Genomic DNA, 18,006 nt, shown 5'->3' with positions numbered 1-18,006 from the left:
AGAGTACAGTTTAAACAATAAGGTTTTATAAGAAAAAATATCAAGAAAATTTACTCTGGTTTTGATGCCAATCTGAGAAAATAATTTCTGCAAAATTTTAAGGAATATACCATAAGCAGAAACACTTAACTCACCTAGGGTAACCAATCCCATTAAAATAGCAATATTAAGCTTCCTATGTTTATATGAAATTTTATTTCTGTATTATTTTTTCCCAAGGTATAGTTCCCATTATGCAAAGTATAATCCATGATTCATGCATAGAAACTCATCTAATTAATGTAAGAATACTTTGAACAAGATCACAGGAGGGGCAACACCAGGACAGGTTATTGGTCTGTTATGTCAGGCATTTGCTTCTGGGGTGGCCTATATACTTGGGGGAAAAAAAACAGCCAACCAACCAACCAACCAAAAAAAAAAAAAAAAAAAAAAAAGAAACAAAAAACCCCACAACCCAAACGAAAAGCAATTTTACACACAGAGGAGGGAACTTCACAGTATTACACAATGAAAAGATAATCTCAGCTCTGGCAGCCAGGAACAATCATTATGATTTAAACGCATGAGGACAGATAATTCTTAAATATTTTCATAGTATCCTGAAAAAGATCTAGCTTATTGTGTATTTAGACTGTTTTTAAGCTCTAGAAACATGCAGATTTTTGTAGTGGTCAATAGCAAAAGTAGGTCACACAGTGTGCAAAAAAAAGTATTTATGGTAGGAACTGGGATGCTTCAGCTGAAGCAGAGAGCCTGAGCCAGCAGCAACTGGGTCAATTCTACATCATCTTTACTAGAATAGAAATGCTGTTTCAATTAAATAGCTTAAATTTTGGTACCCTGTTTAGGGTTTTTTTCTTGGAATTGAGAGCACTGTCCTTGGCAGTGTTTTCACCACAGGCTGGTGGTACTTGGCGCTCCTCTTACAACCCCAGCCTCTTGAATCTGCATATTCAAGGACGTCACGTTTTTTTAAATGCCAGAAAACAAAAAGGCAACAGCACATTGAACCAGAGGCAGGACTAAGGAGCTCACGGTTGCTGGGGTCTCACCAGCAGTGCCCGGGAGCCGAGGCTGCGGCACCAGGCGCTGCCTGCCCGGAGCGGCGAAGCCGCCCCTCCTGCTCCGCCGAGCCCTGGCGCTGCCGGGGCCGGGGCCGGGGCCGGGGCCGGGGCCGCCCCCGGGGCGGGCCGGGCGGGGCGATGCCGCCGCCGCGTACAAAGGGCGGTGCGCCGCCGCTTGCAGCCTGACGCTTTCGGCAGCCTCGAGCAGCGAGCCGGGCGTCGAGCGGCGCTCGGCCCCTCCGCGGCGGAGCGTCCCCGCCGCCCGCGGCGTATAAGGCCAAGGCTTTCCGACTTCAGCTACAGTGCTAGCTAAGTCGGGGAAGGCAACACGGAGTGAAGCCGCGCGTCCCCCCTTCTCTCGGCAGCGAGCAGCGGCGGAGCGGGCCGGCATGGCGCGGGCAGCGGAGCCGGAGGGCCGGCGGCGCGGCGGTCAGTGCGGACGGGCCGCGTCCGGAGCGCTTCCCAGGCGGGGAGCGGGTGGGACTGCCCGCGGGTGGGGGGCACCGAGTCGCGCCGGGTCCCGGCGGCGCCTCCGCTCTCAGAACGGTGTCCGCGGCAGCGAACTGTGCCCGCTGGACCGAAATGCGGTGGATGTGCCCGCATCTGCTTTAGCATCTGTTTCTTATTTCTCATTTAGGGTCTGTGATTGCCTATTTTACGTCTGCAAAGTTTCTTCTTTATCTTGGACATGCACTGTCCACTTGGGTAAGTAAAATACTGACCTGGTAGAAATAGGGTTTTATTAATCTGGTTATGATTTACCTGAGCTTTTTAGGTACTTTCCAAAAATCTTCACAAATTGCTACACCACCATAAAGGTCTTGTTATGACACCTTAACTTTAACGCTTATTAAAAACCTTCATGATCTTTGCAAGGTACGTTGCAGTAGGTTTAGTTTTAGTGCAGAGTAGTGTAGTACTTTTGGAGGGACTGATTCTGTACCTTTTAATGTTTTTAAATAGCTAGAACCACTGACACTCCGTATAGAGGAGTAGAATGAGACAGCCCATTCCAGCATTTTATGTAAAGAACTCACATACTTAATAATGGGAAATGCTCAATGTTTACAATGGACTCAGTACTGCCACTCACTAGGTAACTTGTTGAAAGCATAAGGAGTTGTCCTCTGTAAAATCGCTTGCCTCCTGAAATGCTTTCCTTCTGTGCTAATATTATTTACTATACCAGCTTTTACTCACATGAAGAATACCAAAAAAAGCTTCCTTAAGATATGCACTAAAAAATGGACAGTCTGGTTCTGTACTACAGAATAAAATTAAGAATATGTGTGTATCACAAGTCTCCATACAATGGCTTGGTTCAAAGATAAATGGAAAATTTTCCCCCTTGTTTTGTGTTTTGGTCCTGTGTTTAGACTGGCTTGATGTATGTGTTAAACAAATGGCTGATCTACACTTAATGCAGCGCATGCCTAAATCTGGAGCTTCTTGCTTTTGCTAACCTGGAAGGTCATACTGATGTTTCTCTTAGTGAAAGAAGTCTTTGAGCAGTATCAAATGTTTGTTTAAACAAGTGCAATATTTTGGCAGTTGTTAACGTTGAAAAGAAGGGAGCTGAACAGCTCCTTCAGAGGTCAGGGCTGTTGCCTGTATGCCCAGTTTTTGTCAGTCATGCCCACAAAATGCCTCATTGGCGGTTTGGCCAGCCCTGCTTACTTCTCTCTGACCAGTGCTTCACAGTGATGCCATGAACTTGCTTGGAGTCCCTGAGTAAAGGTGACAAAGCAGAGTTAGAAAACAATCTTGTACATAGTAACAAATGGTAGACTACAATATGTCTGTTTAGCAATATTAATGGAATACTCTTGGTCATTCCTGGTGGGTTTTGTGCTGAAAGTCTTGCCTCAAAATGCCCCAGCCAATCTGCTCAAACAACAGAAGTTATTCTGCAACAGCTTATTTTGACAGAACTGGGTGCAGGACTTCACCTTTTATATCTCCTAAGATTTGGTGTTCCTGTAGTGTGAAAGTTTTTGCTACCAGGAATGATGAAAAAATGCCTGAATATTCAGAACACCAGGTAATAGATCATCTTGGTCTTAGATTGGCTCTGTCCACACTACAAAACCTGAGAGAAATGGGGTTTTGCTGTAACTGAGAGAGCTAATTAGGTTTCTATGTTACTGTGCCATTCCCAAATGCCAAGAAAAGCTGTAAATGATTAAACATGTCACATCTACAGAAATACTGAGACTTGAGCAAAGTCTAGACTCTGTGGGGCCCTTGCTCAGTAAAGTATTTGTGTGTGTGCCTGGCCTCAGGGATTTTAATAGGCTGGACAGCAATGGTGAACTGAGGTCTCAGACTTTTATGTTGTTGCTGTCTATCCCTCAGCAATAAAGGAGGAACAGCATGGAGCTGGGTTCACCTTGCTGGTGTCAGGCCTAATGTTTCCCAGGAGATAGCTGATTCTAACTTCCTAGCCTTATCTGTGTGCCTCAGGAGGCTGTCAGTAGGTGGTAGCCTGGCTATTCATCAACTTGTTGGCTTCACTTCTGACGTAGGATTGTATACATTCACTGTAAGGTGATTATAAGGGTAATTATAATTGCAGAAGGGGAGGAGCTGTCTTAAAAAGAGATAGTGATGCTGAACAGCTGTAGCTATTTAGAAGTTTTGAAATACCCACATTTTGAGGCATTTTAAGGTGGGACTAAGTGTATGTAATTAAGGATCTGGCTGTTTCTGAAGACAGTATTTGCTGTTCAGATTTCAATAGATCTTAGCTTGAAATGACATACCTGCTACAAATCCCTGCAATTCACTAATATTGTTTTTCTCCTTTATCTTTGCCTGTTCTTTATGGTTTTAAATTGAAAGAAAATTACACTTTCAGGTTGTAACAGCTGTGATTTCCCCAAAAATTCTCTCTGTGGTGACCTGATCAAAGTACTCTGGGTAAATGTGTTGGAGAAAGTTGAACAGTGTACACAGGCTCTTAGATGAAGTGTACAGCAAAATCATGATATCTCTGGGGCCAAAGAACCTTTCCATGAGTGTAAAGTGAGATTGTTTTTTCACTCTGACAGTGGGAACTGGCACTGACTTGCACATGCTCAGTTTTTATAAATGCTGTTTTCATTTTGTCAGAATTCAGTAACTGAAACATCTATGCATCAAGAAAAACCCAAACTTAATATGAGTGTATTTTTTTATTCATTTTTCTAGCTTAATAAACAGTTATCTGGGTTAATTCACCTGCATGTATTTTAAGTGAAATTCTATAAAGCACCACCTCAGGTCATACTAATTTTAAGTGAAATCTGGAATTGGGGAATTGAGTGTGGATTCATTGCTGGGATATTTTCTATATATTTCTACTAACTAACCATGGAATGTAAGTGGAACATACTTACAGAAGGCTTTAAGAGTCTTAAGTGAAAAATGCTTTATAGTATGTGTGAGGAGACATATAAGATCATGCGTATAGTAGCATTTGTCATTGGATTTAGTTAAAAAGCATACAAAATACCCAGAGGTTTTTATTTGAACAGATATAATTTTTTCCATGATTAGAACATAATTTTTTCAGTCTGTGTGAAACAAGTATCAAAGTTTACATGTTACAATGTTTACAGAAACCTCCTTCAGTGAACTCAAATAACATTAAAAGACAAGTGCTTTTTGTGTCAATACTATACCGAAGACTAATCGCACTTTGCAGTTATTTTAACCCTCCAGATAGTATGCTTTATGTATCTCTTCATTGCTGTGCTACGTGGTAAGTTAGATTTGTCTGGCTTTGATTTTTAAAAGTACTTTTATGTTATACCTCCCCTAGCTCTTCTGAATGTACTCTTTGCTGTATCACATAGCAATTGTTTATTTAAGATAAGGCAGCAGAAGAAAACAGTTTCATGTTTAGTTTGTAGAAGACTAATGTTAGGGACCCTGATTAAACAACCTGTGTGCCCTAGAATGTTATGAATGATTTCTATTCATCTGCTTTGTTACTGATTACAGAAAGCATTTTCTGTATTACTGCAATATGTTTAAAAGTAATGGGAGATGTGATGGCAATAACCTCCATGTACTTATTAGCAAACCTAAAAATGTTTTGAATAGAATTAAAATTACTTCACTTGGATGTGTTTAACAACTTGTGTGTCCTCTTTGTACCTGTAGCAAGTGGTATCAGAAAATGAATGTGTTTTGTTCTAGGTACTAGGTTAAATTAGCAATAAGCTAAATAGGCTGATCTAGCAGTGAGTTTGAACAGGTTAAATGACCTATTACTATTCTGCCTCCTCTGAGGAATTTGCCAGTGCTGAAAACTAAAAGCAGCTGAAGTCCATTGATTTCAGAAACTTCAGTTAACATTTACCCATATCTATCCTGAATTGCATGATGACTTGTTTCTACTTGACTCACTCCTGTGTTGTAAAGCAGCACTTAAGCTTTGATCATCTAAGAGCACGCTGCTGCCTTGAAAAGTTATTTAAATAGTGATCAGTAAGTCTGTTGTTAATATTTGATCTGTGTCGGAGAATTTGTGTAAGATTTTGAGGCTTGTGATAGACTTTGTGCAGTAATATGCTAATAGAAAATATCTGGGGTTCTTGATTTGTGGTATTACAAGCTGTAACGAGCCACTTGGTTAGGCTAGATGAGCTTAATGATACTGGGATAAAATCAGTGGTGACAGCATATAGCAATCAAAAAACCTTCTGAGAAACCAACAACCACAAAAACCCCTACACCACCTCTCTATGTGTAACAAACCTCTAATTTAGTCAAGACTTTTGACAGAGCTTTAGTCAAATAGTTAACCTGTGTACTTCTAAAGAGCAACCAGTAATGTTGTGTATGTTCTTACTCTTAAAGGGAGATCGTATGTGGCATTTTGCTGTGTCTGTATTCCTGGTGGAACTCTATGGAAACAGCTTACTCCTGACTGCAGTCTATGGCCTGGTTGTGGCAGGATCTGTTCTTCTCCTGGGAGCCCTTATTGGAGACTGGGTGGACAAGAACTCCAGGCTCAAAGGTTAGATGCCTAGAGGACCTTATTTACTTAAGGATGGATCAAATTCATGTTAAAAAGGTGAAGCTGACAGAGTTAATTCCTCAAGTCAAATATCAAAATGGGGCTTGCTTATCTCTTCTGAGAAGGGCAGAGTGGTTTCAGAGTGGTGGTGGTGGTGGTTACATAAAAATATTCTCAATGACAGGAGGTAAACAGTTTTAAGTCATGATGTCTATTACTCAGGTTAAACCCATGTGGTGTGTAGAGATGTATGGAAACGCAAAAGGTAAAAAAATGTAATTTTAAGGACTACAGACCAAACTTTTTTACATTAAAACACTAACAAACTTGTATCATTTGTTGTCTTTTGGCTGGATACAAATATCTTTCACTTAAGTGTAAACACACTGCATTTGCATTATGCATATTGTATATATGCTCTGGTTTGTTTTATAAATAAAATGGCATCAAGTTCTTCAAATGAATTTTTACTTTCCAAAAATTTTCAAAATAGTGTGCCTTCCATGGTAGTTTGAAGATGAATTTTGGAGGCTTGAGCTAGGTTTTTACTACTTGAAACATACTATCAGCATTTAAACAGGGACTTAGATTGAGAGAAGACCTACTTTGAGTGTAAATCAAGAGCTAAAAAGTTACATTAGACATTATTTTGTTTCTCTAAGACAATGCAAGATTCAGAATCTACTATGAAGTATACTTTTGCCACTTGTATTTTGGGGGATACTGGGAAATTAGTTATTTGTTAAATCTGTGTTCCTTAATTATGTCTACCTTAATGCTAGAGTTAGCTCATTCTTATGTTTATAACTGTTGCTCTGTTTGGTTTAAAACAGTGGCCCAGACATCCTTGATTGTGCAGAATTCATCTGTCATCCTGTGTGGTGTTATCCTGATGATTATCTTCTTGTATAAGACACAGCTTTTGACATTATACCATGGATGGCTCCTTGTGAGTACTTCAACTTATTAATAAGAAATTAATTTATGAAGAAACTTCGGGAAGCATGGCAGATGGATGAATTTTTATTTTTTTCTCCAATCTGTGTAGACATTTCTGGGAGCCAGAACTGGCAAATGAAACTGCATTTTTTAGGTAAACAGAGATGATGATTTTTTTCTGCCAGGAATTGTAGACTTGATTTTGTTTTGTGTGAAGAATAATGCTAAAATGTCTGGAATCAAATATAAGTCTTTTCTGCTTGTGTAGAAAGTGGAGATCTCAATCAGTTTTCTCACATTATAATTCTTTCCCCTCATCTCTCTAGACATTGTGCTATATCCTGGTTATCACAATAGCAAATATTGCCAATTTGGCCAGCACTGCCACAGCGATCACAATTCAGAGGGACTGGATTGTTGTGGTTGCAGGGGAAGACAGAAGCAAACTGGCAGGTGAAATATATTGCCTTTATAATACCTTGCATGTCTTACTTTTCAGCCTTGATTTTATTTTTGTTTTAACACTAGAGTTTTATGGAGATTAGTGCATCTTTGATTTCTAGATATTATGAGAAAATATCAAGTAAAGAGACAGCCTTTATTTTGCTCTTCCTCTTTCTGGACTACAGCTACTGAGATCACAAATTACTGTTGTGCTCACAATTCAGCTTGGCATCCCAAATTTGTTTTGCTCTCCTCTTAGTCCTTCTGCAGCTCTGCTAGGAAAACTAGTCTTGCTGACAAGCCAAGTGTTGCAATACTTTATTTTTAGGTCCCTGGAATGAAACAACTCTTGCGTAACTGAGCTCCTCTCATAGGGATCAAAGAAAGATGCATGAGAATGAAGTCCAGAACAGTTAAGTAGGTCTATTAGGAAATTGTCAGTAGATAATACTATGCATGCAGGCACATTTGAAACTTTGCATTTCTTAGCATTAGATGTCTTACTCAGAGCTGTGAACACTTTGCTTCAGTTGGAATTGGAAGCTCCACTTTCCTTTGACATCTGGTGCTTTTCAGCATAGACTATAGACTAATCCATCTTTTGCCTAGGAAATATTTGTTTGCTTTCTCCCCTGTACCCTGCACTTGCACAGTGACCTTGATACTATTAGCAGAGATATTTCATTCCCATTCATATCCTATTGCAGCTTGGCAGTCATGACACTTTTTGGATGTGAGGGAATTGGGACTCTCACCAAGGATGCACAAGGCACATTTACACCAAGGGCGTACAAAAATCTTTGGCTGTGCTGCTCCTCTGATTGTAACACAGTGTGGGAAGCAGCATTTTTTTGTGATGAATTTGGTCAGGCTATATGGGCTCTGAATCAACCCCATAAGGGGACTTAAGCCTTCTCAGACAGAGGAACTGATACTGAACTGTAAACAAGGCACAGAACAGCTTAACATTACCCAGACTTTCTAACTTTGGAACTGAAGTTTAAGTCTGATACAGTTTGGATACCTTCAGACTTAGACAGCACTTCAGCTTCTGGACTAATTTTGTATAAAGTTGCCTAAACTGCCCATAAAGTTCAGAATCCTTTTGGAAATTTCAATCCTGCATTCCAGATTTTTATTTGATGTTTGTCTCCAATGAAGGAATATTATTTACGTATTTCATCCAGGAAAGGCTAATTTTTAGGTGCATTAAAAGTGTTATACTTTTATTTCCCAGTCTACAAATTATCCTCATTAGTCTTTTATTTTGACCTTGCAGTGCCTTTCTAGGTCATGCCTTTTGTAGAGCAGCAATACAGGTGAACTTTACTCACCCATGTGAATCACAGGTAGAAAAATAGCAGCTATCTTTAGAAGTCTTAGGTTAATGAGAACTCTTAAAACTTTATTCTTATGTCAGATCTTACTCAGCAAATGTCCCCCATCCCTGGCCCACATAGCACACATGAGGTAAAGTACAGACCACACCTGCAGAGAACTGCTACCTGGGAGTCAGTCCTGCCTCTTTACTGCTTCATGAGCTCAGGCATAATTGTATGACCACTAACATCTTGTACTGAGAAGTCAGGCAAGAGGTTACTGGAAATTCTTATGACTTGATTGAGAGTGCAAACAACCACTGGATTAAGCACCTTAGTTCAACAGATTTATCTGAAACATCCTTTCCAGGCTGAAGAGCCTTGTTTGCTGTGTAACCATGATGTAACCTGGAGACTGTTGTAATTCCTTAACTTTAAAAAAAAAGTGCTGATGCTGACTTTGAAGCAAGTACTGTTGTCCATCTTTGCATGGTTACCTTTCCTCAAAGAGAAATCTTAATTATGCAAGTTAGTGGAATAGGGAAATAAAAGCTTACCTTGACTTCTCCTTTGTTGCCCTTGATTAGTTTTCCTATTCACTCTTTTCTGAGTGGAATTATTAGCCTTCCTCAAATAACTCAAAAAATAAAGGTGAGTTAGTTGGAATTTTTAAGGCCGAATACTATGCAAGTATCTAACCTGTTTGACTGAGGGTTAACTAGGTCAACATTGAATTGACCTTGAAATAGTGACCCAACTGTTTCTTTGAATGGTAAGGAGTAATTCTCTATGGATTCAATAAAGCAACTTCACACTGACATAGACTCTTACTTGCCCTTCAAGAGCTTGAATTTTACAGGACTTTAAAAGGGGCTTCATGTGTGAAAACACTGTCTAGCAACTTTTAGGAGTGGAAGAGTGGCACTACTGATTGGAAACTTACAGGAACTCAGATGGTTTAATGACAGTAAAGTAGATAAGACTGAGAAGGGTGAGCCATTCCCTAGCAGCAAATCAAAGATGCATTTGTGCTGAGAAAGGGTTGCGTGTTTTGACTGTTAACATCAAAGGACCAGAAAGGAGTGAGGACTTTGCTCAGTAAGATCTAAGGATGCCCACAGCTGCTATCAACCAATGTGTCTTAAAAAGGAAATGTAAAAGCCATTTCAAAGTTCTGCTGCTATCAAGGTGGTTCTATGGCCACCAGTTATTAGAAGTAAATGGAGGAGGCTAAGAAGTACATGTTGGGAGATAAATTACTATCTTCCCAAGACACAATTCCACCCTTATGAGAGTCCTGGAGCTGAGCATGCTAGATTTGAGTGTTACAGGGATAGAGCTCAGAGTCTACAGTATCAGTGCTGTGTAAAAGGGATCTGATCTCATGCTGAACAGGACTATATTGCCACAGTAAGCCCAGCATGCTAAACCTGGAAGACCTCATGCAGGCAAAACTGGCAGGAGTAGGAGATTGCAATCAACCAAGGTGTTTGAAAGCCAGTGAACTTAAACATTGAAAAGGTCTGAAGGTGGCTCTGGTTATTCCTGGAACCAGTTCCAGTTGGAGCAAGACTTGTAGCTTTACCTTTATGCATGTGCAATTCACAACTGTGTTAGTGAATATGTCACTGTAAGTGTTCACCAGTCATTTCATATCATCAAATAATTTCTGACAGATATGAATGCCACAATAAGAAGAATTGATCAGCTGACCAATATCTTGGCCCCAATGGCTGTTGGTCAGATAATGACATTTGGCTCCCCAATGATTGGCTGTGGATTCATTTCTGGCTGGAACCTGATGTCGATGTGTGTGGAATATCTGCTGCTCTGGAAGGTTTATCAGAAAACCCCTACTCTGGCTCGCAAATCTGCAAAAGTTGAAGCATCGGAACTGAAACAGCTGAATGTAAAGAAAGGTATTGAAAACACAGAAGTGACTATTCAAATTCACTGTATATTCTTTGCATCAGTCAAGCCAAGTGTTGACTTTTGTCTTCCACAGGCGCTGCTTTGAGTGCTTTTGAGGCTAAGTAGCTTTCTGCTCCTAGCTTGGAGATGGCAGTTTTGGGGAATAGATACCAGAGACTCAAATCTAATCTAGCAATACTTTGTGCAGCTTTTTGAGGAATTCTATAAAATGCAACCAAAGAATGAATTCTATCCTCTTCATTATCTCCTTAGAGTAAGTCTTCTCTGTAACTTCAGGCTGATCATAGGGAATCTTCCTATCCATCTATACTATAGCTGATAAGCTGGACCAGGCCCTTGGCTCTATAGTGTCTGCAGCCTCTGTAACACTATTCCTTGCTGACTCATCTCTCCTTACACATAGTACTAAGAGGCTTTCAGGAGGTCATAGAATAGACGGTCATATTTCTGTTCTGGTGTGACTGAATGGTTTTTACATGTTCCAGGAAGTGCTGGAGGAAAAAAACAACTCTTTTGGCCTTCAGCTCTGCTTCCTTGGCAAAGCAGTATAAGTGGGATTTGCAGTGTTAATGACTATGGCTATTACTATAAGTAGCACTAAATTTAATATTAACATTACTTTAGACTCAATATCAGAAGCTTAAATTCAGAAGCGGACCTTTTATTGTGAAGTAGCAGAAATGTCAGATGCTGAAATACTAAACTTAAGTGTTTCCTCATTTTTTTAGTATATGGATACTACTGAAAGCTCATGTTATGGCCTCCCAGCTACAATAGGTGGTGGGTTTTTATTTGGGTTTTGTTGTTGGCATTTTTAGATATTTTTTAAAGATGAAGAATTCCTGGGTTTTGTTTAAATGCTAACTCACAATCTTGTCTCAATATATTGTGAGTTAGCTGCTATTAAAAGTCTTGAAGAGATCTATCTTCCCAACCATCAGATCCACGGTGGTAATAGCCAATCCAGTAAGCTGTTGGACCAGGCTGATGGCAGTTGAGTATTAGAGAACTGAGTTAGTATTAGAGAGTGTAGAAGGCTCCATAGGCTCTTAAATACTTCTGGAGAATGAAGCATTTAGCAAATATCAATATTTAGGAAGCACTTCTTAATCTTTGCTGTTGCAGTATTTTGGTTTCATTAGAAGACTTGTGGTTTTAAAGGTTGCTGAACTACTTCATGTGTCTCGCTTGCTGTATGTGGAACTTTGAACTTAATAGTGTTAAAACACTGCTCAGTCATCCAGATATTTGTAGAATTTCTGTCCTCATTAATAGTGTAAATACTGCTGTGAGTTTTTGGATTTTTGTTTGTGATCAGTGGAAGTGCCTTTTTCCTTTACTACGTGAGAATGGAATTGTAGAAATGCCTAGGTTTTCAGTGGTGGGATTTCTTGGCTATTTTTTTTTTTTTTTAAGTCAGGCTTTGGGAACTTTTTGCTCTGGACAGACTTTAACCTTGGTTCTTCTGCCATGACATGACATACTGATAGATGTTTAAATATTCCCTTCTTTTTTCAGTCAGAGCCTTTTAGCATACAAAGCTGTGTTAAAATGCTGGCATTCATTAGCCAAATAATTTCTGTGTGGAGCTTGAACATTCAGTCACAAGTCTAGAAGCAGGCAGTGTTTTCTCCTATCACTGTTTGATTAAATGGATAGAGATAAACTTGATCTTACTCCCCAGGTAGGATTTAAGAGTGCTTTAGATGATTTTAATTTAGGTAATTAAGAGGAAGCTTGGTAGTGGAGTTTGACTGATGCACTTCTGCAGTAGTGAACTTACGGCAAACTGTTGTTGCTTTACACTGTGCACTTTGCAGGCAGGAGTGTATCTGACAGCTCCATTTCTGTTTACAGAGAGTGACACAAAACCTGCTGAAGGAGTGCAGTTAATTATTGAGAAAGATGTAACAGCCTTTGAGCCCCAGCAGGAGAAGGAAGTCGGCTGCGCTGCCCGGATTGCCGAACCTTTCATAACGTTCCGGGACGGATGGGTTGCGTACTACAACCAGCCGGTGTTCCTTGCAGGCATGGGCCTTGCATTTCTCTATATGACTGTTCTGGGATTCGATTGTATCACTACAGGCTATGCATACACTCAGGGGCTGAGTGGCTCTGTGCTAAGCCTCCTCATGGGTGCCTCAGCAATCACTGGAATCATGGGAACAGTAGCTTTCACTTGGCTTCGGCGCAAATGTGGCCTCATTCGCACGGGCCTGATTTCTGGAGTTGCTCAGTTGGCTTGTCTGATCTTATGCGTCATCTCTGTCTTTATGCCTGGAAGTCCTATGGATTTGACTGTTTCCCCATTTGCTGACATCAGTGCCAGGCTGTTTGAGAATGAACCACTGCCTACTATAGCATCTCCAGAAGCTGAAATGATTTTTGCAACTGGAATGCCCAACTTGTTAAACGGGTCTATTGCTCCTGCTGACAGTGACCCAGAGATGAGTCCTGAGCCCGTGCCTTTAATCTCTGTTAGTCTCCTGTTTGCAGGAGTCATTGCTGCTAGAGTTGGTAAGTATTACGTCTCTATTACAATCTGGCTTATCTGCTTTTAATTCTAAAAATTACACTGCCTGTCAACTAAATACAATTGATTGTAGAATTAGGGGCAAAAATTGAAATGTTAGATCTTGTTTCTGGGACCAGCTGATTATACTTCACATGAAAATGAAATGATCCTATGATAGTATCACTAGGGTGAAGACTGCAGCACTAATTCCAGGAATATTTTATGTCACTAACAGGAGAAAAGTTACCACACTTGGACATGATTGTAATGTATTTTTGGAAAGCTTTCTCTAAATTTTTGTTCACAACCAAATGAAAACATTTGTTACTAGGAAATGACAGTAAACACATCTGTAATGAAAACCTTTAAATTTCCCAGTTTACTAAATTAATCCAATTATTAAAAGGGTCTTGGTGTTTAGAAAGGGAAGCTTTGATTTGGTGGGAAGCTGAATTTTTTGAGGCATTGGTGGTTAGCGTAGTGTTAGGTGTCTGTATATATTTATATATAACAGAATAGGCAGTCTCATATAAATGTAACGAACAGTAATAGTCATCTGTGGAATCATTATCCTCAGTTTCTGTAACTTTTGATGATTTCTGGAGGAATAAAGTAGTTGATTCACAATATACTGAGTTTGTTTGCAAGATAAGCTTCTAAAACTTGAATCATGAACAGACTAAGCCATAATGGAAGCTAATGTCAACCATTTGAAGTCGTGTATTTTGCGTAGTTTAAAAGATGCTTGATTTTTTCCTTTGCAGAATTTTAGTGATTGTGCCTAGCATGAATATACTGTAAATAGCTGTAAGCCAGGTATTTAAATAAGGAAAGGATGAGTAAAACATTGGCTTGATAGTAATGATGAAACAGAATGTGACAGGCAACTTAATGTGTCAAGTTTATGTATTATTTCAGGAAATTTTTGTAAAAGGAAAGTAAATTGCTCTGACTGTGAGTGTGAAATCAGTTCTAGTCGACAAGAGGATATCTTATCCTATGCATTTTTGGCAGAAGTGATGAGTTGAATTGTGCCAGTGATGAGTTTGCCATGGGAAGCCTAGCAGTATGGATAACTTTTTTTTTTTTTCTCCATAGGCCTTTGGTCCTTTGATTTGACTGTCACACAGTTACTCCAAGAAAATGTCATAGAATCTGAAAGAGGCATCATAAACGGTGTCCAAAACTCCATGAATTACCTTCTTGACTTGCTGCACTTCATCATGGTCATCTTGGCCCCAAACCCTGAAGCTTTTGGCTTATTGGTGCTTATTTCTGTGTCTTTTGTTGCAATGGGCCACATAATGTACTTCAGATTTGCCCAAAAAAGCTTGGGAAAACAACTTTTTGTTTGTCACACTCCTGATCCCAAAGCAGCCTCTGACAGTTCACCACCTGGTAATACATCTACTGTCTGAAAGGATCCACTTCTCTTACTAACTTTGCTTCACAAATACCATGGTTAAGCACATATACTTCCTTTTATGACCCTGTTTGAGGTGTTTCTCTAGAGTTGAATGCATAACTTAGCTGTCTGGGGAAGCTGTCCCAAGAGAGACAATTCATTTTACAGTGACCCTGTAAATGTTTCATGTTTGGCAGAGGACAGCCTGGTTGCATCTTGACAGCTGCAGTATCAAGGGTTCCCCACAAGTCTAAAGTCTGGTGTTTGATCCCAAAAATACTGTTCAAGTTCCACTGCTGACCCCCACAGTAAAGTGGTTGTTATACATACTCAATTTACCATGAATTCTGACTAATTCTTGTGTTCATTGAGTAAAGTGAGGTCTTGTCCTTCTTAGTTAGTTCAGAATAAGTTTTTATACAGTATTTGGTTGGTTGGAGTTTTTCTCTAATATTCCTTTACATGAACAGTTCTGCTCTCCTATGTTCTTAAACTATTATAAACATCCTTTCTTTGGACTTTGAGGGTCCTTGTGGGTCCCTTCTAACTTACAATATTCTATGATCCTTCTTGGATTCTTCTAGTAAGCTCAGTTTTTTTTTCCCAAAACCTTTTTAGTATTTTATGTTTTGGTTTAACTTTATGGAAACACCTTTGCAGGTTTTTTGCATGTTTCCTTACAAATTAGACAACTGTTAGGTACAAGATATTGTATTACACTTTTGTTGCACTTCTTAGAGTAAAACAGCCTCATTTAGCAGAAGCTATTGATGTAATATTACAGAGCATGGCTTTTAAATTGCAAAATGGCAGGTTTGCTCGGGTTTGGTGTAGCAGAAAGTGCTAAGGTCAGTAGTACTGGTAGAGAAAGATAAATTCTAGTGCTAACTTAGTTTTTGCCTCAGAATACAACAGCTTTAGTTACTTTTCCAATATATCAGGCTTTAATAGGGTTTCTGAAAACAATTGCATTTGGAAATAGTTAATATTTCATGCAAAAGGTGGATTACTTGCATTTATCTGATGTGTATGTGAATTTTGACTTTGTTCTAAAATACTGCTAAACCAATGAGATGATGGACTGAGAGGCCCTCTAAAGCCACTTCAGAGCAATGGAAATGATACATCCCCTCTGTCCAATAAGTTCTTGTTTGTTTTTTTTTTTTTTTACCCTGCATGTGTACTAACACAGTACTTCCATAGTCATTAACCCTGTTGTGCACTTTTGTGGAAACTACGCACTTTGCTTTCTCAGTAGAGTTGAACCTGGTGGTGTTCTGAGTTTTCTTCTGGCTTGGCAATCTGATTTCTAAATTTAAATATTGATAAAATGTTGGTTCACAAAAGTAGTAGTATGCGAAAACATAATGTCAGCAACTTGTGAAAAGTGTCCTCTGTAACTTCTAAGGGTTTTTTTAATTTTAGGTACTGTCCTTCACAGTCATATGTTACCAGACTCAACCCTGGAATGTGTGTGAACTCCATTGAAATTAAAGGCGTTACACCAGGGCTGAATCTAGACCAGTCATCACAAATTTTATAACAATTACATTGTCTATCAAAGAATGTAAAGAACCACCAGTGGCTTTTGTCTCAGATGCAGTGTTGTGCAAGAGGTGGGAAATGGAATGAATGGGAATCCAATGTACAACCAATGGACTTGTGGCCCACAGTTTTCAATAACTGGATGTAACAATTTTCCTCTGATGGACCAAACCTAATAATTACTCTATGTTGCTGAAAGCTTCTCAGGGATGTTTTCACTAGGTTTATAAGTGTTTGTACTTTGACCAAGAATTTGAGTTTTGTTTTGATATAATAAAGTAAAATATGTAATTTAGAGTAGATTTAAAGTTTGTGACTCAATCCTGAGTGTAACTTAAGGAAAAGGGAATTTTGCCATCAGCAGAATTTGTCAGAAGACAAATAAAACAAGCTTATCTAGATTTGTAAATATGTCCAAAGGATAGCCTTATGTGGTATATGATAAGCACATCAGTAAATGAAATAGCTCTGATTTGCCAAATATATTTTCTCATGTGTATCAAATTTAAATTGGGACCAGATTTTTATATTGTTAAATACAAATAAAGGTAGTCCAAATGTCAGTGAATGCCTCTATACTGCACTTCGAAAAACATTTGAATGCCGTTGTATATCTTGGACTCACTGGCCATCAGGGAAACAAAGCTGAAAATGCAGCTTTTTTTTTGTGCTGTCTACAGTGCACAGAACCCAGGGTGCCTAAAATTTAATGCTGTAGCACTAAGCACCAGATATCCCAGAGAGGATGTATTTCTGAAGTCTAGAGAGCTCCAAAAATGTGATAAATAGAGCTGGCAGCATGCCATGTTCCTGCCTGTTCCCAAAGGCTTTTTTTTCCCCTCCAAGAACAGTTTAGTCTTGTTTAATTTGAGTAGCAATTTGTTTCATAAATAGTTCCACTAGATAATGCAGTACTATTAGGAGAGGACTGGAGCTTTGTATTTGGTAAACATTATATGGTTAGGATTCATATGTGCATATCACAGCTGGAAGGCAAGACAATCCTAAAATAGAAAAGTGAATGCTAGTTTGAAGAGGAATAAGGAGGTTTCAACTGCAAAACTTTGTGTGTTGGTCTGTGTTGGATGTCAAAAAATGTATGCTGCTTGAGCACAGCCCGTTTGTGTGCCAGTCCAAGATGTGTGCAGACACCTGTACTCAGTAGTGCTTTGACGCAGTGTGGAGCCTGAAGTCTTACTTAGCAGGACTTTCATTAAGTAAGCATTTTTGGCCTTGTATTTATTTATTTTTTTAAAAAAATGTCCAAATTGGATGAAAACTGCCCTTAAAAATGTACGCATTAGAAATCAATCTTACCGGAATATTTTATTATAAAACCTTATGCTGGACATAGTATTGATTTATGTATTACTATTGTTAAAGCTAATTAATAAATTTGCATAAAAACTTATTTGGCCTCTATTTTTCTGTTTGTGGGTATCTGGGTATGCTACTCTTAGCTTGGATCCTATGCAGAAAGCTTTTTTTGTATGATGGGTTGGAACTGCCATGAAGCACAAATAGCATTGAGGAGGAAGCAAGTGACAAATGTAGTTAAGATCTTTCGGTGACCTTGTAACTCTTTGATGAATTGCTCTTTATTTACCACCCACAGTGGTAAGTTAAGACACAACAGATGAAGGTCTTGCAACCTCAGCCTGGGTCTCACATTGGCCACAGAACAGTTTTGTGTCTTGGCCTGCTGAGCAACAGAAAGCAAGTTATTTTACCTTGCCATGTATCTTTACCGTACTGGATTTGAGATGATGGCCTTCTGTAGCAGCAACCTGTAGATGAGATCTCTAGGTCTAGGAGTGGTCAAGTTTTAGTAGTCA

General features: G+C 39.3%; 1 protein-coding gene across 1 annotated transcript; it reads left to right on the top strand.

Annotated features, from left to right (window-relative positions):
• The first annotated feature begins 1,274 nt into the window (after window positions 1–1,274).
• Window positions 1,275–17,582, top strand: SLC40A1 (solute carrier family 40 member 1). Its single transcript, XM_033064974.2, has 8 exons — window positions 1,275–1,496; window positions 1,705–1,772; window positions 5,913–6,072; window positions 6,906–7,021; window positions 7,338–7,464; window positions 10,451–10,693; window positions 12,564–13,223; window positions 14,320–17,582. Exons 1-8 carry the CDS (start codon window positions 1,457–1,459, stop codon window positions 14,637–14,639), a joined length of 1,734 nt encoding a protein of 577 aa, XP_032920865.1. The 5' UTR covers window positions 1,275–1,456; the 3' UTR covers window positions 14,640–17,582.
• Window positions 17,583–18,006: the final 424 nt, after the last annotated feature.

This window comes from Catharus ustulatus, chromosome 7 (genome assembly GCF_009819885.2).
Source record: "Catharus ustulatus isolate bCatUst1 chromosome 7, bCatUst1.pri.v2, whole genome shotgun sequence".
Taxonomy (NCBI): Eukaryota; Metazoa; Chordata; class Aves; order Passeriformes; family Turdidae; genus Catharus; species Catharus ustulatus.
The sequence above is the reverse complement of the archived record's forward strand: the minus strand, read 5'-3'. Positions and strand labels throughout refer to the sequence as shown.

Coding starts and splice junctions, on each gene's coding strand:
- SLC40A1 (XM_033064974.2), top strand. CDS start 1,457: ATGGCGCGGGCAGCGGAGCCGGAGGGCCGGCGGCGCGGCG. Junction 7,022..7,337: donor TATACCATGGATGGCTCCTT/GTGAGTACTTCA, acceptor TCATCTCTCTAG/ACATTGTGCTATATCCTGGT. Junction 13,224..14,319: donor AGTCATTGCTGCTAGAGTTG/GTAAGTATTACG, acceptor TTTTCTCCATAG/GCCTTTGGTCCTTTGATTTG.